This window comes from Falco naumanni, chromosome 13, assembly GCF_017639655.2.
Source record: "Falco naumanni isolate bFalNau1 chromosome 13, bFalNau1.pat, whole genome shotgun sequence".
Taxonomy (NCBI): Eukaryota; Metazoa; Chordata; class Aves; order Falconiformes; family Falconidae; genus Falco; species Falco naumanni.
The window spans coordinates 18,235,759-18,262,542 of record NC_054066.1 but is presented as its reverse complement, the minus strand read 5'-3'; the positions used below and the strand labels follow the sequence as shown (position 1 = coordinate 18,262,542).

The 26,784-nt window shown below is 51.0% G+C and overlaps 2 protein-coding genes across 5 annotated transcripts; one reads left to right on the top strand and one right to left on the bottom strand.

Annotated features, from left to right (window-relative positions):
* The first annotated feature begins 290 nt into the window (after positions 1-290).
* Positions 291-3,102, top strand: SLC51A (solute carrier family 51 subunit alpha). The gene is made up of 9 exons (XM_040613164.1): positions 291-501; positions 700-794; positions 1,209-1,363; positions 1,481-1,554; positions 1,639-1,797; positions 1,930-2,041; positions 2,152-2,298; positions 2,485-2,590; positions 2,716-3,102. Exons 1-9 carry the CDS (start codon positions 467-469, stop codon positions 2,850-2,852), a joined length of 1,020 nt encoding a protein of 339 aa, XP_040469098.1. The 5' UTR covers positions 291-466; the 3' UTR covers positions 2,853-3,102.
* Positions 3,103-5,177: 2,075 nt separating this feature from the next.
* On the bottom strand, positions 5,178-26,705 carry PCYT1A (phosphate cytidylyltransferase 1A, choline). Of its 4 annotated transcripts, XR_005830671.1 has the most exons (10): positions 25,760-26,705; positions 18,038-18,178; positions 15,162-15,261; positions 13,513-13,629; positions 11,401-11,552; positions 10,499-10,577; positions 9,623-9,765; positions 8,371-8,559; positions 7,469-7,779; positions 5,178-7,160 (listed from the first exon to the last, which is right to left on the bottom strand). XR_005830671.1 is itself a non-coding variant. In XM_040613160.1 (9 exons), exons 1-9 carry the CDS (start codon positions 25,775-25,777, stop codon positions 7,573-7,575), a joined length of 1,146 nt encoding a protein of 381 aa, XP_040469094.1. In that variant the 5' UTR covers positions 25,778-26,705; the 3' UTR covers positions 5,178-7,572. The 4 variants fall into 4 exon arrangements, 3 of the variants coding, with proteins under 3 accessions (XP_040469094.1, XP_040469097.1, XP_040469096.1); XM_040613160.1 differs by having other exon boundaries at positions 5,178-7,779; XM_040613163.1 differs by lacking the exon at positions 25,760-26,705 and adding an exon at positions 25,052-25,165 and having other exon boundaries at positions 5,178-7,779.
* Between the last annotated feature and the right edge of the window lie 79 nt (positions 26,706-26,784).

Genomic DNA, 26,784 nt, shown 5'->3' with positions numbered 1-26,784 from the left:
CCCCGGCATCACCTCGCACCCGGCCACCGCGGCTGAGGGGACGTGAGGTTGCGCCGCGCACGCTGCATGGCCCCACGGGGACCCCCGGCACCCCCAGCCCATCGCCCGCCACCGTGCCCGAGGGGGCGGGTGGGCGGTGTCACCCCGGCAGAGGTGCTCTCCCCCCCGGGCTGGGGGTGCGCAGGCGTGCCGGCACGGGCTGTCCCCCCCCGGCACCCCGGGTCGATAACCGGGCGGCCGAGCGCCCCGCGGGGCCGGGGTGGCGCGGCGGGACACACACGCCAATGGGCGCCCGCAGCGGCGGCACAGGGAGGGGAGCGCCGGAGCTGCTGGTTAAACTGGAACCAGGCGCGGTGGCCCCCCCCGCGGTCCCTGCCCCGGGGACTCTGACCCCGCGGGCGGCCAGGGGAAGCCGAGGCAGGCGGCGCTGAGCAGCCCTGGGACGGAGCCGGGGGAGCAGGGCAGGATGGACCCCGCCATGGAGCTGGCAGAGGACCCCAGGTAGGTGCCGGGGACCTCCCTGTCATTTTGCAGCCAGGCAAATCCAACTTTTTGGAGCAGGATTTGGCGTTATTCCCTCTGTAAAAGAATGCAGGCGCCTGGGGGTGAGGCAAGCCAGCCAGGGGACCCCGGGGACCCTGCGGGGCTGGGTGTCCCTGTGTCCCTGCCAGCCTCGTGCAGCGATCCCCTTCTCCGCAGGTTCCCCCGCCCGTTGGTGGAGATGCTGATCAGGAACTTCAGCGTGCCGGCAGCCTGCTTCTCCCTGCCACCCACCTCCCGGCAGCTGCTGCAGCGTAGGTGGGGGGCCCGGGTGGGGGGCCCGGGTGGGGGCCCCCTCCTCTCGCCACTGCCGGAGCAGGGCAGGGACGAAGGGGGATGAAGGCGGTAGGGCGGCTGCGGCAGGTGCAGGCAGGGAGCAGCCCTGAGGAAGCAGGAGGCAGCTGGGTGCTGCTGGGGTGTCAGCCTCCCCGCCATAGCCCTGCCTGCAGGGATGGGGGTGACCCTGGGGAGGGTCAGCACCGGGGTAGGTGACATGGGACACGGGAGCAGCAGGGCAGAAGCACTAGCTCTGGCACAGCCAGATGTGGCGAGGATGCAGCGAGGAGCTTCCCGAAGCGTGGAGTGGTGGGGCAGGTGGAGCTCCCTGCTGTGGTGGCCCCAGGGGAGACAGGAGGGGATGGAGCCAGCTTCTTACCCCTCCCTGGCAGAGCTGGACATGGCCCAACTCACCATCATGGGCCTTGCCACCATCATGACGCTGCTGTCAGTCATGATATTCGTGGAAGAGGCCTTCTACCTCACACGCAAGATCCGCTGCCCCATCAAGATGAAGACCCTCTGCTGGAGCAGCTCGGCCCCTACAGTGAGCTGGGGCATGGGGGTGGTGGTGGGCATCACCCTGGTGGGCCTGGGCCACCCAAGGGGTACCAGCGCCCAGGAGGAGGGGAGCGGCAGTGTGCCAAGCTCACATCTCCCCCAGGTTGTGTGCGTGGTCAGCTGCTTCGGTCTGTGGATCCCACGCTCCATGATGGTGGTGGAGATGGCTACCACAGCGTGAGTATTGCCTACCCCGGGGCAGGGGCACCGGGGAGCCCGCAGGCCCTGACCTGCTTTCCTCCTCCTCCTCCTCTTCTGCAGGTACTTTGCCATCTGCTTCTACCTCCTGATGCTGGTCATGGTGGAGGGCTTCGGGGGGAAGGAGGCAGTGCTCAGCACCCTGAAAGATGTGCCCATGGTGGTCAGCACTGGGCCCTGCTGCTGCTGCTGTCCCTGCCTGCCCCGAATCACCATGAGCAAGTGAGGGACAGCTGGGGTAACCCCCTGCCCCTGGGGAGGGCATCCACCCCCCGCTTCTGCTGGGGCGGAACAGCAAGTCCCCGGGCAGAGGCTCAAGGACCTCAGGGTGCTATCAGCCTCTCTCGCTGTCAGGAGAAAGCTTCAACTGCTGATGCTGGGGACTTTCCAGTATGCCTTCTTCAGGGCTGTCGCCGTCTTCCTGGGGCTGGTCCTGGCTGCCGATGGCAACTACAACCCTGCTGATGTGAGTGCCCGGGCATGGGCAGGGTGACATCCTGGCCAGGGAGCCTCCACCAGCCCTCGCCTTGCACAGCAGCTTGGTCAGCCCAGGCACGTTTCCTCTGTCCCCCCCAGATCTCGGCAGAGAGTGTGGCCCTCTGGATCAACACCCTGGTCGGTGTCTCCACGCTCTTCGGGCTGTGGGCCTTGGGCATCCTATTCCGGCAGGCCCGGCTACACCTGACAGAGCAGAACATCAAGGCCAAGTTCTCCTGCTTCCAGGTGAGCCCTCGTCCTGCCTGGCTCATCGCTGAGCGAGGGGCTCCTCCAGCACACCTGGGATTAGGTGGTATGGGGGGGGGAGATGGTGGGGCAGGAGCTACTGGTGGGCAAGAGCCAGGTCTGGCTGCAGGAGAGTGGGGAAGGCAGCGGCTCCTGCCCCACCACCTCTGGTGTTGGTGGTTGCAGATCCTCCTCCTCCTGACGGCGCTGCAGCCTGCCATCTTCAGCATCCTGGCCAACAATGGCAACATCGCCTGCTCACCACCCTTCTCCTCCAAGGCCAGGTCACAGCGTAAGTCAGGAGATGGGGGAGCAGTGTCACATGCTGCTGGCTGAGCCCCGCCATTGCACGGTGGGGTGTGGGGGAACGGGCAGGGTGGATCGAGGCAGCTTCAAATGACCCTTTCCCTCTTCCAGAGATGAACATGCAGCTGTTGATCCCACAAACCTTCATCTTGGCAGTGGTGACACGGATGTACTACCGCAAGCAGGATGACAAGCCAGGCTACCAGCCTGTCAGCTTCACACCTGCTGGCACCAGTGTCAAGGCGTGAGTGGGAGGGAACAACCGGGGTGCCAAGGTGCAGAGTAAGGCGAGGGACTGGTCTGCCCTGTACAGCCATCTCCTCCTCCTCTGGCCCTGGGGAGCTGCTGGCAGCAGTTGAGGCAGAGGGGGAAAGGGCATCTTGGCATGTGGTAAAAGGGTCTGAAACCTGAAAACCAAAAGCCAAAGGGATCCGTGAAGCTGCCTCCAGCCCAAGGGGGCTCTTGTCTGGCACCAAATAAAGATAAATTTGTACCCAAGTCTTGTGCTGGTGACTGCGCTCAGATTGTCTCCTGCCCAGGCTGGGTTGAAAATGACTCCACACAGGGGGAGGCAGATGGAGCCCAGACCAGCACAGCCATGGCATGGAGTCCCCAACACCCAGCTGCGACACAGACCTCTAGGTGCTGCTGGCTGGGGTCTGACAGCCAAGACAATGCCAGGGCAGCAGCATTTTCTCCTGAGACCTCTGAATGACTCTGGCCCATCCCTGGGGCACAGCCATGGCGGCTCCTGAGAGCAGAGTGGGAGCATCCCTACCTGCCAGCCTGGGGCCAGGCAAAGGAAGGAGCCTTGAAGCACCTTCACAACACGGGCAGTTAGTTACTGCTGCCTTAACCAGCCTTGCCTGGGATCCGCTCTGGTAGCAGTGTCTGCTCTACACCTACAGCAGAGGTAGGGATGGATGTTAGGTATGATGATGACTTGCAGAAACCACTGGGTAATCTCCTGACCCCTTCTGAAGCATCTTCTCACTCAAACCACTGCTAAGACGGCAGGTGAGGAGACCATGACAGGAGCTGGCTGGGCTAGGATGGCAGAAGGGATCTGGCACACACTGAGTAAAATGACTTTACATTTATTTGGCTAAACATAAAAGCCAAAGCTCAACTCCAGTACAAGCCAGTAAGACACACTGTGTGCACACAGGCCCATACAGAGAAACCAGCACAGCAAACACCGACTAGAAAGAGCCAGCTCAAAGTGGCCACTGCTGCAGGGCTGGGGATGACAGCAGGACTGGGTGATGCAGCATGGCTGGAGATGGGCAGCAGATGCCAGATCATCAGCACTAAGACCAGAGCTTGCTGCCAGGCACCACCAAAACCTCCCCCTGACCTGCACCCTGGTGCCCTCCCACTGTAATACTTCTGTCCGGTGCGACATGTCGAGGAAGCAGAATCAGAAAGCCAAAGCTCCCAAGTTTTAATTGACTCATTTTGGGGAGAAAGCAAGTTGTCTCTGCCATGAGGGAGGAAAAGTGACTCAGAGCTTTTTGCAGGTAGCTGTGTCCAAAGCGAAACTGCTCAGCCAGAAGAGGCACTGGTGATGTGTTATGAGACTGCCAAATTTGACAAGACTCCTGACCACAGCACACGGGCACTACCAACATGGCTTTCTAGGCACCAGCAGAAGTGCTGGGACCCAGCAATCTCACGGTTTTGCCAAGAAGCAACACCCAGGCAAGCAGCAAATATGGGACTCATCCCCACCCTGACAGACAGCCAGACCCAGCTCCTTGCCTGCGGCAGGTAGGAAACCCACGTTTACATCAGGGAGCCCTTGGCAGCAAGTCACCCTGAGGCCAGGTGGCAAGACACAAGGCCAGTCCCACCAAAGTCACCACTAATGCCAAGCATATTCTCTGCTCCAGCACCTGCCTCTGGATATAAGAACTGGACTGCACAATGAAGTACCAGGCCTCTATAAAATGCATAAAATCATGTAAATGCAGGTGCGTGCCATAATTTTCTCAAGCAGTTAAAAAACCTTCTCCTACAACTCCAAGCAATACGTTGTTAAAGTGCCACACTCTTCACGTCTTGCTTCTGCCAGCACCCTTGGCACCTTTCAGCTTTGCCCTGCTGCTGCTGTTGTCATCAGCAAATCCTCTCGCAGAGGCTGGCTGCTAGTGTCAGCAGCCTCACCCCCCTGATCCTAGGAACTGAAGCAGGGCTGTCTCACAGGAGCTGATGCCTCTAGATTCAGCAGCACCAAACTCCACACATTCTTCAACACATGCTAGTGAAGTTTTATTTTTCCACTCTACCTCTTCATGCTTAATTCAAGCATGTCTCTTCCGGATGCTTCTTTTGAAGAGTGTGCGATGAGTTAGAGGTGTGCAGGACAGCCTTGAAGCAGTAGCACTGGGTATATCTGCAGGAAACAAGATGTTCCTGGAGAACCAGGCTCACACATTCTGTCCAGAGATCAAGCTCTGTCCTATTCCTGATAGGACAGGGCAGTGCTGGAGATGAGGCGGGTCCAGCCATCCAGAAGGAAACAAAAAACCAAAAGGGCAGGAAAAAAAAAAAGAAAAAAAAAAAAAGACTAGTTTGGAATTTGAGTGTCCGATTTAATTTAAGTGCAAGGAGGAAGCAGTAATTACTGGTTACAAGAAACAGCTCTGTTATTCCAAGCTACATGTAAAACCATGGCTGGCTGCTTACCAAGCACCCCAGGTTTTGCAGAGTGACCAAGAGATACATTAAGGTCTCTGTAGAACAAACCACCATCCAAAACATCATTGTTATCCAAATTTACTGAACACTGTTGCATAACTTGTGTTTAAAACAGTAGTAAGGCTCTAAAGCAGCCTGGCCTTCATGATCTGGCTCAGGAAAGCAACACAACACCCATACTGAGGGGAAGGGTGAGGAAGGAAGGTGGGGAAGATGAGGGAAGAGAGAATGTGGGTGATATAAAGTAAGTGCTGTGCTCTACCACTTATAAACCAGGGGATTAACAACCGGCTTGTACAAAGTGACCATTATTTGCTCCTTACAGCTTAAAATCTGTAGTAGCCAGCCATGCTCCCAGAGCCGTGCACGCTCCTGCTGAGAGAGGTCCAAGTGGCAGATGAGGCACCCCCCGAATACCCTTTCCCATACAGGCAGGCTCTGGCCTCAACAGAAGCACGGAGTCTCTGTCAAGCCTTTTGGGCAGCATGACAAAGGACCAGCAAGATATAAGCTGGGAGGAAGCAGAGCCTGCCCCTACCACAGGGCCACTGCGTCCCCTGCAAGCATCACACTGTGCAGAGCCTGTGGCAGCACTTGGCGATTTGCCTCCTTGGACCTGCTGCTCCCCGAGCCCTGCATCCTGCTCTGAAGACCTCCTGCAGTATTGCTGACAGGGCTCCCTGCGGTCCTCTGCTCCCAGCATCGCAGGAGGATACAGGCAACTCAGCTCGGTAGCTCCACCAGGAGACAACGCGTATCGCAGGCAAACCTGAACAGAAAAGCAAGCGGGAGCTTCACAGCTATGAGGCAGCAAGTCCAGTCCCTCCAGTGCTGGCCGCTGGGACAGAGTGCACCAGCCTGCTCTGCGCACCGGCATGCGGCACGGGGAGGGCGACTGCCTGCGGGGACCCACAGGCCACAAAGCTCAGTGTTTGTTACACACACGAAAGCAGGCACAACTTGGACCACGGTTTCAAACGAGCAGTTTACATGTTTAAAATCTTAAAAAGCTGCAGCGCTCTCAGATGCTTTCTGGCCTGCCTCAAGGAGCGGAGTAAGTGGGCACTAATTTGTGCATTTATTGCGCAAGCCGGGTCACACGGGACCAGGACCCTTCACTGGGGTAAAACGTGCCCTTTATCTGTCCAGCTGCAGACACCGACACAGACAGCAAACTGGCTGTATGAAATCACGTTTTGTCCTTACAGCAGCGACTTCATGGCACCAGTGCAAAGGACTGCTCCAGCCCTTAGAGCACAGCAACTGAAACACAGACAAACATGCACAGAGCAGCGCTGGGGGGCAATTTGGACAGACAGTAAAACTCATTACACACTGGAGGGACAAGGATATTCTCCAAGGAGTACACACATTTGTTTCCTACCTGGGCTCTCACACACGCAAGGAAATGCAAAACAGAGAGCAAGTGACCTGAAGCAAAGATTCATTCTCTTCTCTCCAACAGCAGCTGAGGGCTGAATTTTAGCTCAAGGTTTAGCAGTCCTGTTAAGATTAGCTGGAAAGGCCCTTCCCCTGCAGGCCCCATACAATTTGGAGCTGTGAATGCCGCACGATTAAGCGGTGTGCGACTCTATGGTACTGTGAGCTCTTCCAAGGTGTAACTCCTGCGTGCTAAGCTGGCAGCCCCCTACCAAGCACGTCCTCACTGTGACACACTGGGAAGCTCAGCTAAGAGGCACGTGAGCAGTGCTGGATAGATTCCTATCTGCTTCAGCGCAGCAGAGATGTCTCTGTTTCCTAGAAGCCTCTTTACACCACCGCTTCTTGCGTGCTCTCGAGGTCACGCTGGTTGAGGAACCGAGGGGTCTTTCGTTTGGCAGCGGCACGGATACTGCCTGGGGGTGGGGGGAATAAGACAGAGGAGCTGAAGGAAAGAAGAGACAGATGGGTCTTCCCACTCTCCCTCTTGCCTGGAGGTTTAACAAGGGAAAAGAAACCAAAACAAAAGCCACGCTTGAGTGCTATTCTTTGCGCTTTAAAAGAGCATTTTCTTAAAATATAAAAACCATCTTCCCCCTGGAAACCACTAGAACATAAACATAAAAAGGGGATTTAGGGAGGAGAAGGGAGAGGAGGTTTTAATGTGCTTCCAGGCAGCAGCCCTTGCTAAGAGCAACGGGTGCCTCCAAGGCCCTGTGCTCACCGTCAGCCCTGTTCCTATGGCTCTCTCGCTCATTTAGAGTTCCCCAGTGGGTTCGGTCTTAGGATTTGGCGATTAGCGGTTCGCAGCAAATCCTGGCTGGCAGCTTAATCCTCTTCATCCTCGCTGATGTCATAGGTGACTGCAGACTCATTCCTGGAGCGGTTGGCCGGTGAGGAAGGAGGAGTCTTGGTTGAAAAGGGCCAGCGGAAGGAGGGAGACGGGGAGCGGTCATGTGTGGGGCTACTGCTGGGGCTCTGCTTTGGGCTGATGGCCTGCAGCATCCGGCCCTTGCCCTCCTTCAGCATGTGTTTCTAGCGATGGAAGCAGGAAGACAGTTAGCATGGCTCAAACAGCGATGGAAACGGACACTACTTACAGCTTGTGCAGCATTTTGAGTTGTTGGTCCCTTCAATGCTTCATGCCATGTAAGAGCAGAAAAAGCCCGAGCATCTGCCCTAGGCTTTGGAGATTGCACACAGTGTAATCACCACCCATTTTCAAGCACTTCTAACATGAAGTGCCTGTGATATTTACCCAGCAGCACAGGACAGCCTGGCAAAAACAAGTAGCTTCAGACTCATTCCAGGCCAGTGACAAAGTGACTGCCAGTCTCCTGGCCGCTCACTGGCCTGCAAGACACCAGCTGGAGTTTACAGGCCAGACTGTGGGACACGGGAGCTTTTCACATCACAACTATAAGCATTTTCCAGCTGGCAAGGGTGAGGGCTCCCTGTAAACAGGCTGCCCAAGCCTGGGACAACTTGTCTGGAGACTGGCAGCACCATTAAGCACTGCACCAAGCTGTAAACTTTTGCTCTACAGACCGTGCGCTCCAGAAGCCCTACAATGACTGCCGAACTCTCCAAAATCCCCTTTCCCCTTTCCCCACAGAGGCTCCTTACCAACGCGCCTTCTGGGCCAAACATCTCCAGGAAATTGCCGATGAACTCCCGGGACTTCTCCTCCCACTTCTGAATGAGATCAATACTCTTCTCCTCCACTTTCTGGACAAACTCCTTTGACTTCTCCTCTACATCCTTCACCCTCTTTTTCACCTTATCCACACGCTCCTGGAGGTGGTATTTCTTCTCCTGTACAGTAAGCGGTGGATCAGAATACAGCTCACCAGATCTGAGTGGTGACCACCTCTGCTCTGTGTTGTTACACTGAACTGCTGCTTAAGGCTCAGTATCTCCATTAGTCTTGTGACACTTCTCCTTCACTTCAGTGACACTTCTTCCTTAGACTAAATTGCAAACATAGTGGGGCTGTGAGATGCTTTGTGGCATCTCTTACTGGCACAGTACACAAAGCAAGACTAAACCCAGGGATAAGCGTTATCTAATAGGAGTGCATGGAAGAGGGAAATATTTACAAAATATACAGATTAGATTTGAGTGACCTGCTGTAGGTCTCTCTGCATATCACAACAGCACAAATCTTTTTGCTGGGTGTTTTTAAACAGAGGCAGAGTTACATGCCAAAGAGAGGCCAGGCAGCCATTACCTCTCCTATTTTTGTATTTGATTGTATTTTAAAAACCAGGCACAGTATCCGAGTGATTAAAAAGAAAATGTTTACTGCTTTACTTCCAACATCAGAAGTGCCTTCTGTCATGTATTCTGCTTGTGGGCTAGAGCTGCTCAGCACAGGATCAGAGCATGTCCTACTCTCCTACCCAAGCACTGCTGCTCCTGCAGCTCCAGGAAGGGAATAGTACAGTGAGAACAGGATCATATTTTATCCTAACAAATGACTCTACCTTAAGAAGGTGGCTGAGGGAAGAGGAGAGACGTGAGACAGCAGCTGCTGCCAAGAACAACCCATTCAATTCAAGGAAACACACGTTTTGCCACACACCCTGTCTCCAGCTCTTTCAACAGGTAAAATGTCACCAAGGCATTTCTGACAATGGATCAGTATTAGCAGAATCCAGTTCCTCTGGGTGTGTCCCAGAGGCAGTTCAGTTTTAGAGGCGGAAGAACTGTAATTACTGCTCCAAGGACACTGGTTTAGTACAACTGCTTAGCTCTGCAGAGTGGTCTTTTACTGGCATATGGCAGGCTGTGCTACCACTAGGCAAGATTCTACATCTCCACACTATGTGTAAGATTCTGCTTCACACAGCTTGTGGTGAGACACACTTCAACTCACGTTTATGAAGCTGACATTGAGCTCTTTAGCTGTGTAGCCCCGCTGCAGGTTCCGTCTGGCATAAACATCATAGTCCCGCACGATCCGGGTGATGATATCTGATGTTGAGATTCCCTCAGTCCTCTGAGTTGGTGCAAACATGCCTAAAATTGGGGAACAGGACCCAGGACAGCTGTAGCAAGACACACTGCAAAAAGCTGCTGCCACCTCTATTAGGAAACAACCTCTCCTGTCAAGAGCTCATTTACCTAACTGTCCTCACACGCCACGTCTTTATTGCTGAATGTACAATACCAGGGTCCTCCTTTCTGGGACTATGAGGAAGACCTAAGACTAAAGCTTGTCAAAACACCCTGTCTTTTAATAATGAAAAGCTCTTCACTTCAGCTGGTTTAAACACTATTGACTATAATCCACGGCACATAGAACAGTGTGGTGACAAGGAGAGGATAAGGGGTCCTGCTGGTGGAGATATAAGAAGGTCTGACAGCTGGTTTTGGATAGATTAAAATCAGCTGCACCCCCACTGAATTTTACAGCAAACAGCTAGAGCAGCCACTTTGCTAAGTTCATGAGATTCTCCATTTGTGAGAATCTGTAAGCCAAACCGTAGTATTTTTTCAAAAGGTGGCTGTTAATTCAATCACAATAATTAAGACTGGAAGTTGGCTTAATGTTGAGCAGTGTGGCCTGCGACCTGGAACAGTCCTAGCCTTAGGAAATAGGGCCCAAAGCTGGGCTTCTTCCTGCCCTCAGAGCCTCCTGGGCAGACCTTGTTCCCAGAGGGGCACTGCTGCTTCCCTAAGCATAATCCTGCCATACAGGGACACAGCAGATCTTTGACAGGAAGCCCTGGAGAACCTCACCCAGACTCACCTGCTTCTTTTATATGCTTATAAACATCATCGCTGCCAGCAGAAGAATAGGGGATGTCATCATGTGCAACAAAGTCGATCTGAAAATTAAGAAAGCCATGTGAGTGAACATTTTATCTTGAATATGCAGGTCTCCTTTCTGTCAAAGGAGGCTAACTTTTCGCTCAACACCTCCACACAGGGGTGCAACAGAGAACAGTAAGACACTTTCCTCTGTTAAAAAGCAACACAGAGCCTTCCCAGGTTCTCACTGGCAATTGCATACCAATTGTAAGCACACATCTGAGAGGAAAGGCTGGGACTAAGGACGCAGCTATTTTAAGCTCCACAGAGAAATGGCTTGTTAATAGCAACAAGAGTGACCTAAGCAAACTCCCTTGGAGACTCTTTCACCCCCCAAAGCAGTTCAACAGATGTCAGAGATTCCTTTCACTTTATTTTACCAACTGATAGAAGTTGGTAAGATAAAACTCTCAAGAAAGCTTGCTTGGTCTCCTGCCGCAGGGAAGCTGATTTAGATCTAAGCTGCTTCTGCTGTAAGCAGGGAGTCGGACCAGACGCTCCAGAAATTCCTTCCAACCCATGTTATCCACTCCCTACTGCATTTCACACCATCTGTAACCAGCATCAACTTCTCATAGATCGACAAGAGCCCTCTCAGGCTTTTTCACCATGTCACAATCTCTACTTTATTTTAACTCTACCTGCCAGCTCAGCAAATGCTTCTAGTCTCCCAAGAAACCCACTTCATTCCCATAACCCAGTTCATTTTACATTTAAGGAGTTTCAACAGAAACAGGTTGCTCAGGCAGAGGGCACCCCCATGGATGAATTCTTGCTGTAAACAACAAGCACAGACAGAGGCTAATCAAAATGCATAACAGATCAGATGTCACAAATTACCCTGTGCTCTGCCAGGAACTCAGGAGTGAGCGTCCACGGTGCATTTCTCACCACTTCATCCACATAGCGACAGTGCTGCACAGCATCATACCGTTCATTTTCATTCATTACCGTGAAGCCCTTGAAGTTATGGGTTAGCTCATCACTGCAGACTGAAGAAACAGGCAGGGAAGAGTGAGCCTGAGGTAAGAGCAATGCTTTACAGTAAAAGGACCTTGCACACACCCAGGCTAAAGCAGGCAGTGCCAGCTGCTGATGGAGACTGGTGTTGGCACTTTCAAACCCAGCTCTTTCACCCACAAAGCATCAGAAATGGAGCAGTGCAGGGCACTAAATTCCTGAGCAATTCCAGGCAGGCTGTTGGGGGAATTTCTGCCCAAGCTGGGGACCTGCACCCCAAGCCTGGAAGGTCTCTAACACCTACAATACTTACCAAAAAACCCAGTCAGTACAGAAGACAACTCTCCTTTATGAAATGGCACCGGGGGCCTATTAGACAGAAATCTGCTTTTAAACTTACGGGTGTCTCAAGCTTGGAAACTGAAGCCCATGAAAAAAAACTGTCCAAGCTTCTGATTTCATAGAACACCATACCACAATCTGGTTCTTGGGAAGTTGTATTAAAACAAAGTATGAGTTCACAGCAAATAAAATTAGCTTAATTATTACATTCTATGAGAAAGTAAATTAACAACTCTCTGTAATCTGCAATGTAAGACATTGAGAAGGAGGGAGTTTTATTTGTTTATCAGACTCAAAAGTAAACGAGGCCTTACCAGTCAGACTGGTAGTGGATATATTTATGTTCCAGACAAATAGATGATAAAAAGCGGGTGAAATTGCTCCCAGCTTGGAGCTAATTGTTTACTTGGGCTGCGGCCTCTTGTCTCAGTTCCTGGTGCAAGGGGAGCCGTTCATTGCCCTCCACCTCCTCACCACTCTCCCAGAGGCAGAGAGCGTGGTCACACACTTTGCTACATTAACATGTTAACAGTTTGACCTGAAATTATTTTCCTGTTTGATGTACAGCATGTATGTATATTGGGATGTCTTTCTGCCTGCGAGATTTCTAAGCTCAGTGCATTTTGTATGCCGGAGCAACTATTTCAGCTTTCCTCTCTCCCTTCCCCTTCCAGACACTACTGTAGCGCACACAAAAAACCCTGCAGAAGTACCACCATAAAAACGCCCTCAGGAGCAAGCAAAACTGTAATAAGGAAACAAACCACATAAAGATGTTACAATTGCTCTGTTGTACGGTCAGAGTTTCATTTTGCTTCACGAAGCCAATGGTAGTTGAGAAAACCAGTTAAAGGTATTCGCAGCTCTGATAAAGTTAACATCATCATGCAGCCTGACCAGAAGTCACCTCCTGACAAACAACATGCACAGCCTGACATGCCTTTAAGGTGGTGAAGGTACGGGCACAGAGGCGCTGCCTGGACAGAGGCGCTGCCTGGACAGAGGCCAGCATATTACAGCAGCCAGAAGAAAGGATTTCTTTTTTCCTGTTACATTCTTGAAGGAGGCCTGGCTGCAACACCTCTGCTAGATCCCCTCTGGAAGTCAGCAGGATATTCCTGGCATCACCTAAAGACTCTGGAACCTAACAGACAAAATGGGGAACTTTATTTGGAGAAATGGGGTCTTGCTGACTTCCATGTGGCCAGGCACATGCCCAAGGAACCACTGTGATCTCCATGCTCCTTAGCAGGACCCGTTTGGGATTAGCCATAAGCAATTCACAGCAGGGAGCTGAGGCAGGAGTGACTTGCAGGGTGATACAGGTACTGTTGCTCATTCTTTAACTGTCTCATTCAAGAGGCAGATGCTCAGTTGTCTCTACTATATTTTGATACTTGGACGTGCAAATCACTGGTATGCATCACAAAACAGAGAGTTCAAATTAGAACAGCGTGATCAAAAACCTTTTCCTTAAGCACTCATTTGGTACATACCCAACTCTCAACATATTGCAAGACAACTCCAACAACATTTGGGACAACTGAGGCCACAAAGACAAAAACCCTGCTATGCCATCCGTATGCACAACCACGGACGGAGGCAAACTGTACTCCTATGACAGCCAAAGTCAACAAGGTCACTCCTTACCTCCAACAATGAGGTATGTGTTTGGGAAGAGGTTCTTCGCTTGCATCAAGGCCCGGGCATGTCCAGAGTGAAACAAGTCAAATATTCCATCAGCATAAACTCTGACGGGGCGATCCACTGTGCCAAAAGGACAGAGAGACATTTGTGAAGATGCCTTCCTGGAGAAGCAGCTGCTGCTCATGCCTGCATTTGGGGATGTTCTGAAACTCATGGGGGCGTTGCAGAAAATTGGCAGAATGCAGAGCTGCAGCCAGGCAAGATTTGTGAAGAGAACTGGCTGGTTCTCTGCCTTCCCACACGGAAACAAACGCAGCTAGGCAGAGAGCTGAAATACAACCATGTTCAAAGACAGACTCAAAGCCTACCAAATACCCACCAAAACAAGGTAAAGGGAGACCAACGGGAAAGCAAACCCTGAACATTTCCTTCCTATGGAAATCCAAATGAAGCGCATACTTTCCGCAAAGCAGCGAGCTACCAGAGGGGAATTGGCCCAAATGTTTCATAGGTGCCTGATTTCCCCGTCAGCCACGATGGCATCTCAAGATCTTTTCAGCATCCTCCTCTGCAGCCCGCTGCCACAGCTATCAGTCTGGCTGAGGGACCAGACTGTTCTGACTCCCCATCACCAACACCAGCTGCCCTAGACCCATGAATTGTACAGCTCTATCAAAAAACCCAGCCAAACCAATCAAAGAAAAGCAGATAAAATTCTGCTGAATTGCTGGCATCATCAGCTAAATCCATAGATAAATAAGGAAGAACAAAACTTTCCTTAGGCCACCTCTGCCAAGGAAAATTGTAGCTCAGCTCTTTGAGGTCAGCACAGAGGTAAAGTGACAGTCTAGCACTGCCACGTACTGGTAGGAGGCTCCCTGACTTCTGGGACCACACAGGACCGCAGTCCTCTTGCTGCTAGTAACAGAGCGCCACACATTCTTGGTATCTGATGCACCTGAGAATGGCCTGCTGCTCTCTGGCCCGATTTAGGCAGACAGGCTCAGAGGAGTGGTGTGAGCAAAGGCACACCAAACCTGCATGGAAGAAAGGGCAGAGAGAATACCTAGCAGGAGAGCTGAAACCCATGGGTCTGGGCAGGGACCTGAAGGTAGCTAGAGACACAGCCTGGGAGACAGCAACAGAATAAGTTGATGCAAAGGCCAGGTTGTTAAGTTCAAGCTAAGCAGAGGAGTCAGTTTGAGGACAGCCTCTTACAATCACTTTTTAGCAAATCTACCTTTTGCAGACCTGAGACTGCAAGAGCTTTGTGTATGCCAGAAGAGGGCTGGTCCTGGCAGGCCTGCCTTTATGAAAGTACAGTCATTTTCAGATACTACTCTATAGTTGTCAGTGGCACAGGAAGAGCTAAAATACAAGCATTTATTTGTTTCATACAGTCTTACTGGTGAAGATATGTATGGCTGCTCACACAGAGGCTCAAACTTCAGTTGTACTGGCAGGCCCAGTTCACATGGGAACAGTTAGTTAATCACCAAAGCATTAACTAAGTCATTGGCTAAACTAAGTCACTAAACTAAACCTGCTTTGACACACAAGGTTGGTTCGGTCTCAGGGTTATCACAATCACACCCACCCAACTCCAAATCCAACATTTATACGATCCCCTTCCAGTCTGTTTTTTTACTTACAAGGGGTCCCTCTCATTGCTTCTTCGTATGTTACTCTGATGTATGGCTTGCTGTAATCGATTTCCACTTCATCTGAAAAAGGAGCCGGTTCCCTCAGTCCCTAAACAGTCAGAGAAGGTTAGCTGTGAGAATGCAAAGGTGAGTGCAGTACATAGCGGCAGCACTGCCACTGCAGTGTCCTAGTCATTGAGTGACTCATTGTGTCTCTGCACAATTCAAACACATGTACTAAAAGACTAATTAGTCTTAAACCTCAAAACAGCCCTGCAGGGTGATTAGCCTGAATTTAGAGAGGAAGAGAGAGAGAAAAGTAGAGTTAAGAGGATGGTAGTCATACTGGACCCAAACAAAAAAACTGGTGGCTCAGATCTGCAGCTAATAAAACCAGACTTCTGGCAAACAGCAGTTCACAGCAGCACAAGCCAAGCTTCATGAAACTTCACTGTTGCAGCTCCAGCTATGCCCACCCAGGCAAGACCATCACTGTGCTGTGCCTCAGTGCTTGTGCCGTGATGTACAAATTGTAGCAGCTCCTTGATTTGAGTATAGGAATGAGCAGAAGAGCAATATCAACAGCAGCACTAATTCCTAGGGAACGTGTGCATCATCACCCATTTCTGAGCTATACGTAGTGAGAGACTGACCTCAATCTGTGGCAGAATATCTCCAACTGCTGCAGGAAAAGCCCTCTATCTGCTAGCTTGACCACAGCAGTATGTTTAATCAGCAGCTGAAGTCCAGGTATTGTTTCTGGTCTCCTCTGAATGGAAACAAAACATTTGCCTTTCCCATAACAGAACAAACAGCTCAATTTCCTTCTAGCCAGGTGTGGGGCAGCAATGGATGTCTCTTTCCTGAGACAGAAGACTAATAAACAAGCTTGCATATCATTACAATAATACCTTCAAGCTGCAAAAAGCTAATCAGTAATTTCCTCTCTGGCTTCCTGCTCCATTGCGGCACCTTGCCATGGTCCCCAGCACCACCGCAACCAGAAAGACCACTGCTATTATTGCTAATGTCAATCCTTATTAGAGTGCTCAAGGCGAAGTGCATAGGAAAGCAATCACTGACCATTCAAGCAAACTGGTATCGCTGAAAATTAACTTTCTGAGGCTCTAGTACCCGTGTTTCACACACCACCTCCTCTACCAGGATCCTTAACTGTTAGTAAAGCCTGCAGGTCTCTCCTTTCATCACTGCCATTATATCTGGCACTTGTGAATAAAAGCTGTTTCTTTTCAGTTCAGTTGGCACATACCTGATATGAAGCTAGGAATAAAAGCATAAAAATACTCTACCAAAATTATCACAGAAAAACATTCTCAAAAGCTCCTGCCAGAGTCTTGCTCTTCCTCTGCAGTGGCTACAAGGGTCAGGACCCAACCTGATGTAAACAATACAGCAGGCTCATGCATTAGCAGACTCCTTACCACAACCTGCTGCTGAGCCCCACTGCTTCAGGGGAACACTCTGCCAGCCAGCTGTTTAGCTGGGAGTGGTAAAGCCTTCAAGGTAACGTCACTGGCAACATTATTACTCTTGCTATAATAACCACATCTTTCACAAAAGGAAGAAAAATAGAAATCTTTCATCAGGAGGTCTGCATTAGCCCTGTGGGGAAAAAAAGCCAGGAAGTTTAGAAAGTGGCTAGATATTACTTGCCTTGTGCTGTTCATAGATGTTTTATTTCTAATACAGGACAGACACCAACTTGAACAGCAAGTGATTCCCACAGAATAACCTGCATACTTCTCTTTCCTTACTGAAATACATGGTGGGGTCTTAAAAAGGGACAGAGTGGGTTTTGACAATAGTCAAGGATATAAAGATTCTGTGGGATAAGTCATGCCAACAGCTCAGGCCTCCATTCCCAGCACTTGCCTCCCCAATTGTCACTGCTGGTGCTGATCTTACTTCACTACCACCTGTCAAATGCTCTGGGACAGGACTGAAGTACTCCTGAAGAGCAAAACATAGTTATCAAAGAGGAAAGCTACAACACATCACCGTATTTTGCCAAGGACTATGACCTCGGTATGACGTGGCTGGTAGTTGGCTTTTGACAGAGATAAGGAGAGAGCAACTAGTGCACGTGATACGCAGGACAGCCCCAGGAACAGGGCAGAGAAGAGCTGTAAAAAGCCCATCATCGCAATACTGTGGCAAGGACAAGTTAAAGTCAGCCCTTCCCACTACCATTAACTGGCACAGACCCCCTTTAGAAGAGACTCCACTGGCTTTAGCTTGTTAAAGCCATCCCAAGGTTGATTTAGGAGAAATCGTTTTGGTTGTTTGGGTTTTTTTCTGAACACTCCCAAAGTACCAGCAACATAAATGCAGTCTCCTGCCAGACCAAGAGAATCAAACAGTCATTTTCCCGGTGTTTCAGAGTGTGGATTCGATAGATTGCTTCTGCAGGTGCTTACAGGCTTCAGACCCTCCTGCAGTTCCCCTGACTTGAGCAGGATTGCCTTCCGCAAGGTGTGCGAGTTGTTAGATGCTTGTTTGGAGTATCTCTCTATCCTGCTGGGTCACTTAAGAAAACCCACCTGTGAGAGATGAATGCTTACTCCTCCACGGATATCTATATGCATGCCTGTTCAGGTTCAGCTTAAGTGACTACAAACAAGCAAGACACCACAAAAGTAGCTTAGTGACGCTTGCCTCAGACCTAATTTAAGCCCACGCTGTAAGTATTAGTATGAACAAAGGAAGATTTCAAGCTGGCTTTGCAAGAAGGATAGCTACTGTCATTCACTTCTTCCCCCCCGCCCTTGTTTTCTGTGTCCACAGAAAACCCATCACATTTATCTTTCTGCTGTTATGGTTCAATGTCCTGATCTCACCTAAAGCTCCTATCTCTGCTTACTTACGAGTGAACGCCGGGACATTTTTGGAGGGATTCCATCCAGCTCTGTCGCCCCATTGGGGCCAGATCCATCTTTTCTTCTTTTTCGGGAATTCAATCTGGAGGAGGTTGGCGGCTCCATCTTACCAAGCACGTCCAGTAAGAACTGGAACAAAATTAAGGGGGTGGGGGTGAAAAAGAAGTGATATTTCTCAGCTCCTCCAAAGCAGAATCAGTCAACAGCAGGCACAGTGTACAGAAGGTCAGCACAAAGACACAGCCACCTAACAAGGGGCTTAGCCAGTTGTATTTGGCATCAGCTGCCAAGGCTTGACAAACAGTGCCTGGTGGGAATACTGAACTATTTAATGCAACTCAGAGCTGTTCTGCAGAGAGAAGCGTGCAGCAGTCAGCCGTCTGGAGAAACTCGCACAACAGTTGCAATGCAAATTATAAATCATTACTACAAGGCTAATTATGCCATTTTAGCATCTGAAAAGCAACTTAAGGATTAAGGCATGCCCAGTCCATGTTCATCCCTCCCCCAGCTCTCATTTTGATGAATGTAAACACTCTTCTATCCTTCTGTGCCCCTCCTTACCCCTCAAGACAGCTGGAGGGTGTGCTGCATCCCTGTAGAATCCTGATGTGAGGAAGCAGCAGGTTTAAGCAGAAGGACCAGGGTAAGGGAAGGCATGCAACCCATGGTCATAACTTAAAATAACTAGCTGGCTTGCTCTTTGCTTTGTTGTTTGGGTACACCCAAGCTGCAGCTCCCCAGTGGGGACAGCTCACCTTGGGATGGCTGCCACCATGCTCCCCTCTCATTCCCCTGTCTCCACTGCAGTGGTGACTCAGGCGACGTTGAAGCAGTTGCTGACACCACATTAGGGCACACTTACTTCTGGCACTTTATGTACCAGGCTGTAATTAGCGGTGGCTCAGCTGAACTGCTTCTGCAATGAACAGACAGACCGACCACCAGTTTGGGCAGAAATTGTGCTGGCTATCTGGAAATAAGTGGCCTGTGCTTTTGAGCTGTAGTCATTGTACCTTCCCAAACAGGCCCTGGAGCATTAGGAAGCCCAGCACTTCACACAACTGAAGCAAAGCTAGGGGTTTACAGAAAGGCATGGCAGCAAACATCCCCTTTTCAGCTGCTGCAGGAGTTAGAAACGTGCTAGATTTGCGAAGTTTATAATTTAAGAGCAGCATTATCTCTGTTGCTCACTTGAAGTGTGCAGCTCTCCGGTGCAGCAAATGGTACTTCTGACCTGCCATTTCCGAGAGCAGCATGACCCCTCCACCCAGGAACATGCTTACATGTGTGCCTCAACCCCCTAATAATAAGAGCTATGTGGAATTTACAATGTCTCCCCACCCACAGGTAGTGGGTGTGCTGGAACACATTAGGTGGGGCAAGTATGAGGTATGAGAAAGGGCAGACGTCCCTCTGAACACCATCCCTCTCCTTGTCAGAGGGTCTCTGCTGAGTGTTCCTGCTTGGAACAAGCTGGGACCATCCTCAGTGAGGGCCACTGGGCAAAGCTCTGCTGTTCAGCAATCAAGAAGGGTGGGCTTTGTGAAAGAGAGCTGTTAAGAAGCAGATTTAGTGATCAGACTTACTCAAGCACAAATTCCTCCAGGTTAAGGAATGTTCCAAAGTAAGGAGTCAAATACAGTTTAATAACATGCAAACATACCACTCTCCCCACCTAGCATCAACAAGCCGGTACCTTACGAACAGCGTTAGGTTCAAACAGCGTTGAACTGGTTTTGGGCTACATGCACATATCCCAGCCCGCTCTGCTAGACCTAACACAATGCACCAAGAACAGGAGAAGAGAATCTTAGGTGAGTGGGGAGCCAACAAAATATTGAGAAGACAAAAGTGACAGGGAAGAGCAGCCACAAGGACATTTCAGCAACGCATGAGCCATCCAGCACTCACTCCGTAAGGCCTGCAAGTCAAGATTGCCAAGTTTCCTACATTCCAGTAATCAATTTACTATTTCCTAACAACAGACATGAGTGTGCAAGAGCAATCTTGGGCAAATAGAGTTTGCAACCCTGAGCTCCAAGTCTTCAAACACAAACATTTAACTTCCAGGCAAGATCTGTGCTATAAATGCAGCAGCCTCCAGAGCAGAGTGCCTCTGTGAAATAATTCTTAGGTTTTGCAAAGTGCCATCTTGTAAGCACACTCCCTATCAGTTATTTACGTCACCCCCATGGTCCTAGCAGAAACCATCCAGTTCACAGAAAGCAACAGACCTCTGTCTCTGGTTCAAATAACCCCGGCATTCATAGAGGCAGTGGGGGGAAACAACAACAGATTTTCTTGTTATTTGGTCAAAGTAACTTCACTTTGCTTCAAGCCACCTGTTGGTCTTTGACCACTTACTTTTCTTTCCTTTGGAGAGACTGAAAAGGTCTGTTAATTTGCTGAACACAGTCAATCCGAACCACTTCCCAGCAAAACATTTAAAAGTATTGGCAGAGGCTTTGGTGTTGAAGTACGGACACAACAGCCTCCACGCACAAACAGGTGAAGCTCCTTCCATGTTAGCTTGGCCCATCAGAGCAACCAGACTTCTCTGCACACAAGTACATTCTCTGCTGAATTATCAACAGCATCTTGCAGATGCTTATGGCCAGCCAAAGAACTGCATGATACAGCACAGCGCAACATCATGCTTTATGCTGATGTACACCAGCACTGTCCAAGCCCAGGAGAAATCTCCACAGCTTCTTCCAACCCATCCCACACCCAACCATCCGCCTTCGTCCACCCTAACTCACTCTTCCACTTCTCAGGGTATACGTAGTCAAATGATGGCAAGCAATAGCTTAAGCAAATGGATTTGCTTTGCACTAAATAAGCAGCAGTGGTCAGACAGCACCAGCAGCAGCTCCACCTGACGTACCAAGGCAGAAATGTGCTTCAAGGATGGCATAAATATGCTCCATCTACTCTGATCTTACAGGCCAGATGTTGCTGAAGGAGTCTCTGAGTGTCCAGAGAGCTGGGCTGTGTACCTCACGAGTGACACAGCTCTGCTAATTACTCAAATTAATGCAGAAATTAAACAGTAATTTTACCACTCTTCAGAACTTTAAAACATCTGTCCTTTGGCTAATGCATTTCTGGGAAGTCCTCCCAGCACCAAACTTGTATTCATTAAAAACTGGGAACACATTGTTTTTAAAAACAAACCATACCTTACTGTGCTAAAACTACTAATCTTAGAATGTTTAATTTTGACCCAAGTGACTAAAATAGCACCCCAAACAATTACTTACTAACAATGGGATCCAGCATCTGCAGCTGAGCTTAACACATGAGCACACAGCTTTGCTTCCCCAAATGCATAACACACTGTTCTAAAATTAATTAACAGTTGCAGCAGATGGGGAAAGGGAAAGAGAAGATAACTCTAAAAGCTCATTCTAAAAAACTCCAAGATAAAAAAAAATCAGGTGTAAACAGAAGAGCCCTAATCTAAAATATTAACATCATTCTATTTTGTTTAAGGCATCACCCTCCTGTGTTACTGAGTCTGTGCTGAACATGAGAAACTGCTCGCAAGGAGCAAAGTTAGAAGTGCCCCATTTGGGAAAGCCATGGGCAAATCACAGTCTCTGCGCAACTTCACAAAACACTCAGGGCTCTGCTTCTGAAACTTATTTCTTTGATGCATACCCTGTTATCAAAGAAGCACCTTGCACTACCCACCAGGTAGCTCACTGAGAGAGTGAGTGCTGCATGAGCTCTGTGAGGAGCAGACTGCCAGATGGGAGAAGAGTTGCTCTCTCACTTTCTCCAGTTCACAGACAACTGGAAGAGTTGTCCAGGAATCACTGAATCCCACTGAAATGCAACCACTTCTGGGAGGGAAGAAGGACAAGCACTGATTACTACAAAGGAAAAAAAATATAGGTAGTTTATACAGGCAAGGAAGGAATTTAAAAATTCTCCCTTAGCGTGAATACACTGCACCACCATCTGAGCTGGAATTTAACCATAGCACCAAAGTTAACACCTCTGGCACACTGAAAAGGTCAGAACAGGCGTGGCAAATCTCGGTTAGCCAAAGCCTTATCTCACTGTCTGCATCTCCATGGGCAGCACTGATGTTTCGTTTAGCCTTGGTGGTGTCAGAGAACCACCCGCCTCACACTACACTGGAGAAGCTGATCAGATATTTCTCTACCCTAAGCATTCTGATGGCATGAGGACCTGGCCCATCTGTATTCTTTGTATTTTGATGTCCCGAGGAACTTCTTGAAGATCATTACTTGCAAATCTACTTGCAGTAGAACGATTTCTTCTGCCACTTCCACTGCTTCTCACTTGCAGACTTACATGCAAAATAAATACTGCTACTTAAACTCAAAGCCTGTGCAAAACAAGAGCTGACTGCAACAACTCAGTAAATGCTCCAGCCCAAACTGCTGCATTTCCCACCGAGGATCCGAATCGGCACAAGACTGGCAGGCTGAACCCTCCAACACCCACAGCTCCCAGGCTCCCCGGGCACCACTGCCCGCTCCCAGGCTCCTCTATCAATCTCTGAACTTGGAAGGCATTGGCACAGTAAGATGTGACTGTCACATGCTGCTTTGCCTACAAGATCATTCCACTTCACAAGAGCAAGCTATTTCTCTTTTGCTGACTCATCTGCAGGCAAATACTACTAAACTTTGCACTCTGCCAGCTGTCTGCAGAGAATTGCCTTGACACATCGACAACACGTGAGAGGCTCAAGAAAAAGGAAGAACTCCTGTCACTTCAGATAATTCCCCTGCCAGGCTGTGAAGTACCCAAATGACACCCCACTCTTCAGTCACGGGGAGAAGGCAATCCTTCTCCTGTTCTCCACGATCTCCAACTCCCAGTTTACCATTAACCTTACTGGTGTGCATCCCTGTAGAGATCTGTTGCAGACAGAAAGACTCAAAGAGGTTAATGACAGGAGACTCATCACAGACTCCTCGATAAACTGATGAAAGCATGTTGACAAGATGAAGGTTAACCTGTACCTAATTACTGGGAAAGATCAGGATCTCCCTTCAATCTGGGCTTAAAAATCTTGCCCAATATCCAAGGCAACATTCCCAGCCCAGGCTTGCCAGGCCCAGCTCTGGCCCCATCTCCAGACAGAGGGCATCTGCTTAAAAATGGAGTGCTAATGGCTGCGACCCAGCTTGCTCACCTCTAGAGAAGACTGCGACTCTCACCAGCACCGCTGCTCTCCCCACAATCAGCACCTGCTCTATCTAGATGGTCTAAGCCCACGAGCCCCTTATAAAGTTTACTACAGGATCTGGCAGGCAGAGTCCTGCTTACCCCTAAAACATAGGCTGCTTCAGCTACTCTGGCTGAGCAAAAGCAACTATCCTGCGGCATATTAATAGCCACATTAATGTATACAAGGGACAGTTCAGCCAGTGCCACAGACTGGTCCAACAGCATCCAGACCCAGACCTTTGCTATACTGGCTGAAACAAACTCCCAAGCCTTGCATCCCCTACTGAGACACACAGGCTGAGTGCTACTATGAAACACACAAACCCAGAGAAATTGCTGGCAAGACCTTCTCCATGAATTCACAGTCCTTCTGGGTATACCATAATCCCGAGGCACCGAGTGAGCATCCTGGCATGCAAAGAAGTCTCTGCTGTGGTTAGTGTAGCAGCAAGCGTAGGCTTTATGCAGAGTGTCAGAGAAGATCTGGAGCCTGCCCAGGGACAATAAAGTACAAGGATGGGTGGTCACTTCATCCTGACTTCTGTGTTAAGCTGCATCGTGTTGTGTTTTTAGCATATAACAACAGAGCCTTTTGAGACTTCAGGAGGCAACCTCCTTTAGTAGCTTTACACACCCATACCAAATCCTTGCTCCAACAGTTATTGTTTGTGGCTCATTCCACAGTAAATTCAAGACAATTACAATCCAGATCTTGGACCATGAAACTTATAAGTCACAAATTTGAATAATTCTGTACATACAATCAATTCCTTCAGGAAATTAAGCATGGGTATTTCTCATCTGAATTTCAACAGCAAATACAGCGGCCGTCCTCAGGCCCAGGAGTCCTGCAGGTGGAAACCCAGCAGCACCTGCTTCTGATCACACCAGTCTTTGCCAGCTGCATGCTGGGGACCCGGTGCTGCAACAGCACAGGGTGGGGACAGAGTAGGGAAGGCCACCTGCAGCATCCTGCACCTCCCTCCACAGCCAGCAAGGGCTACCAAGGAGCATGGCAGCTCTCAGGATTCCTGCAGACTTTAAATCCAATTACAAAACCATTAATCAGGGCAGCCAGGACTTTGGTGGACACAAAAAGCAGGTTGGAGAGGACGTGTGCCTGCACAGCGGCTGGGCCACACCTGCCTTCCCTGCAGTCAGGGCACCTCGTTGCTCTTCTCCTCTCTCCCCTGGCCTTGGCTGCGTCCCCTACGCCAGGGGATGTTCCCCCTCAAGCTGCCACGCTCCCAGCCCTGGGGGTGCACTCCGAAAGTTCCCCCCAGCATCTGCTGCTGCCTCCCCTCAGCCGCTTCTGCCCCCCACCGCCAGTCCCGAGCCCCTGCCTCTCCCCGGGCCCCCCCCAAGGGGACGCAGCACCCCACGCCCTCGCCCCCCTCCAGCAGACATTGCCCCCTCGCCCAAAGCCAAGTGCCCGGTGTGTCCCCCAGCCAGCACCGCCGTGCCCCCCTGCCCCGCACCCAGGCGGGGCTGCCCACGCCTGTGCCTGCGGGGGAGGTGGCGGGGCGGGACCCCGACAGACCCCGCAGGGACAGTGTGCGGTGCCCCCGTCCGCCTCCAACCGCGGCCCGCCCGCCCGCCCCCAGCCCCTGCGGCGGGCACCCCTCGGGTCCCACAGCGAGCGCCCCGACCCCTGCTTCCCCGGCGACAGCCTCCAGCGTCCCCCAGCGACATTCCCCCCAGGCCCGCCACACGCCCCAGCGACAGGCCCCGGTGCCCCCACGCTCCCCACCGACGCCCCCCTACCAGCGAGCCGCCGGCAGCGCGCACCTCCGCAGCCCGGCCCGGCCCCGCCGCCGGAGCCGCCCCCGGCCCCTCCCTGCTCCCGCCAACGCCAACGGGGCGGCGGGCGGAGCCGCTGCGCGTCGGCCCGGGCCGGCAGGAAGGGACCGGCCGAGCGCCGCGAAGCCGCGCCCCGGGAAACCGCACCCGCAACCTCCGTTCCGGCTCGCCACGGCGCCCCCCGCGGCGGGGCCGGCCTCACACGGGCGCGCGTGCCGCGGGTCTCCGCGCTCGGCCCGAGGGCCGGCAGCGGGGGAACGGGCCCGGGAGGGTTGCTGGTGCGGCCCACAGCCTGCCCCGCGGCCTTCGGGCGTCAGCCGTGAATGCCGGGGTTTATGGAAGGGGGGAGGCGAGCAGCCCCGGCTCCCCTGGGCCGGGCTCGCCCTGCCCGCGGCGGAGCTGCTTGGTCGCCCTCCGGGGAGGACACGGCTCCCCTTACCCACCCCAGGCCTCGGCCAGGGCAGCCGGAGCTGAGCAGCCACGGCCTCACACCTGCTTTGTACAACACCTTTGCGAAGCAGCTGTTAAAACCCTCCAATGTGGAGCGAGTGCAAGGTGAAACTAATCGTTTAATCACCACAACTTCATAAAAGCATCAAAACACGTCTGAGGGCATATACTTTCTCCTGGCAAATGTATTTGCGTGTGGGGTTTCACTGTTCCCCACAACTTGCACTCCCAGGCTTGCGCACCAACCTGATAGTGCCGTGACATCTCTGCAGTTCCCTTAATGCGTGACAGCCGCAGGTAGCAGCAAAGCAGCTGGGGGAAGTCACCTTCTATTTCCCATCAGAGGAAAACGAGAGCAAGCCGCTTTCAAACAAGCGTAACAGAGAAACAGGAGTGGGCTGCCTCCGGTGTCGTAGCCGAAAGTGCAATTCTAGAAGACGCATCATCATTTTTTACTCCCCCGCTTTCCAAGCAGTGCATGGGCAGAACACAGCGGTGCATTCTGCTCTAACAGTCGGTGAGGGCAGGATTCATGATTCACCTCACCCAGCCTCGGCACTCTAAAAGCCATTTGTGCCATTGAAACTGTCCAGCTGTGCTTGCTCCTCGGTCAGCACAGAGAGAACATGCATCGCCACAGAGCAACTCATCCCATCTTCTGATGAGCATCTGAGACAGACCGGTGTGGCACCCACTCTCTCAGGAACCAACTTGGTCCTCTAACTTTTGGGGACATGAAAGGCTTTAGCACTCCTTTTCAGATCTACAGCAGCCTTTTTTACTGCTCCTTTCCAAGGTTGGAGCCCTAATAAATTTGGCTCCAAACATCCACAGCCTCATATCCTGAAACAAAGGCAAAGAATGAGAAAGCACTGCAGTTATTTGCTGAAGGAGGCAATGAGCATCGACCACTCAAGAGTGTCTGTGAGTGCCAAACCGCGCTAAACTAATGAGGAGTTACAGCACAGAGGAGTTTTGGCAGTCATGGGGTGTGCAGGCTGCTGGCCTGACCTAATGTCCTAAATACCTTGTCTTCCTATCAATTAATACCATCTCGTGTGACACAGCTGGGATTCACAGCCCCATTGTTATGACAGTCACAGGAACAAATCTGGATAACCAGAATAAGAGGTCGGCTGTATCAGTTAATTGACAAAGGATCCTCAGACAACGCTTATCTGAGAAGCACAGACAAGCCATCCAGGCTAGTGCATCTTGGGAGAGTGGAAGAAAAGGACAAACAGTGGAAATGGCAAGGGTCAACCCACAGA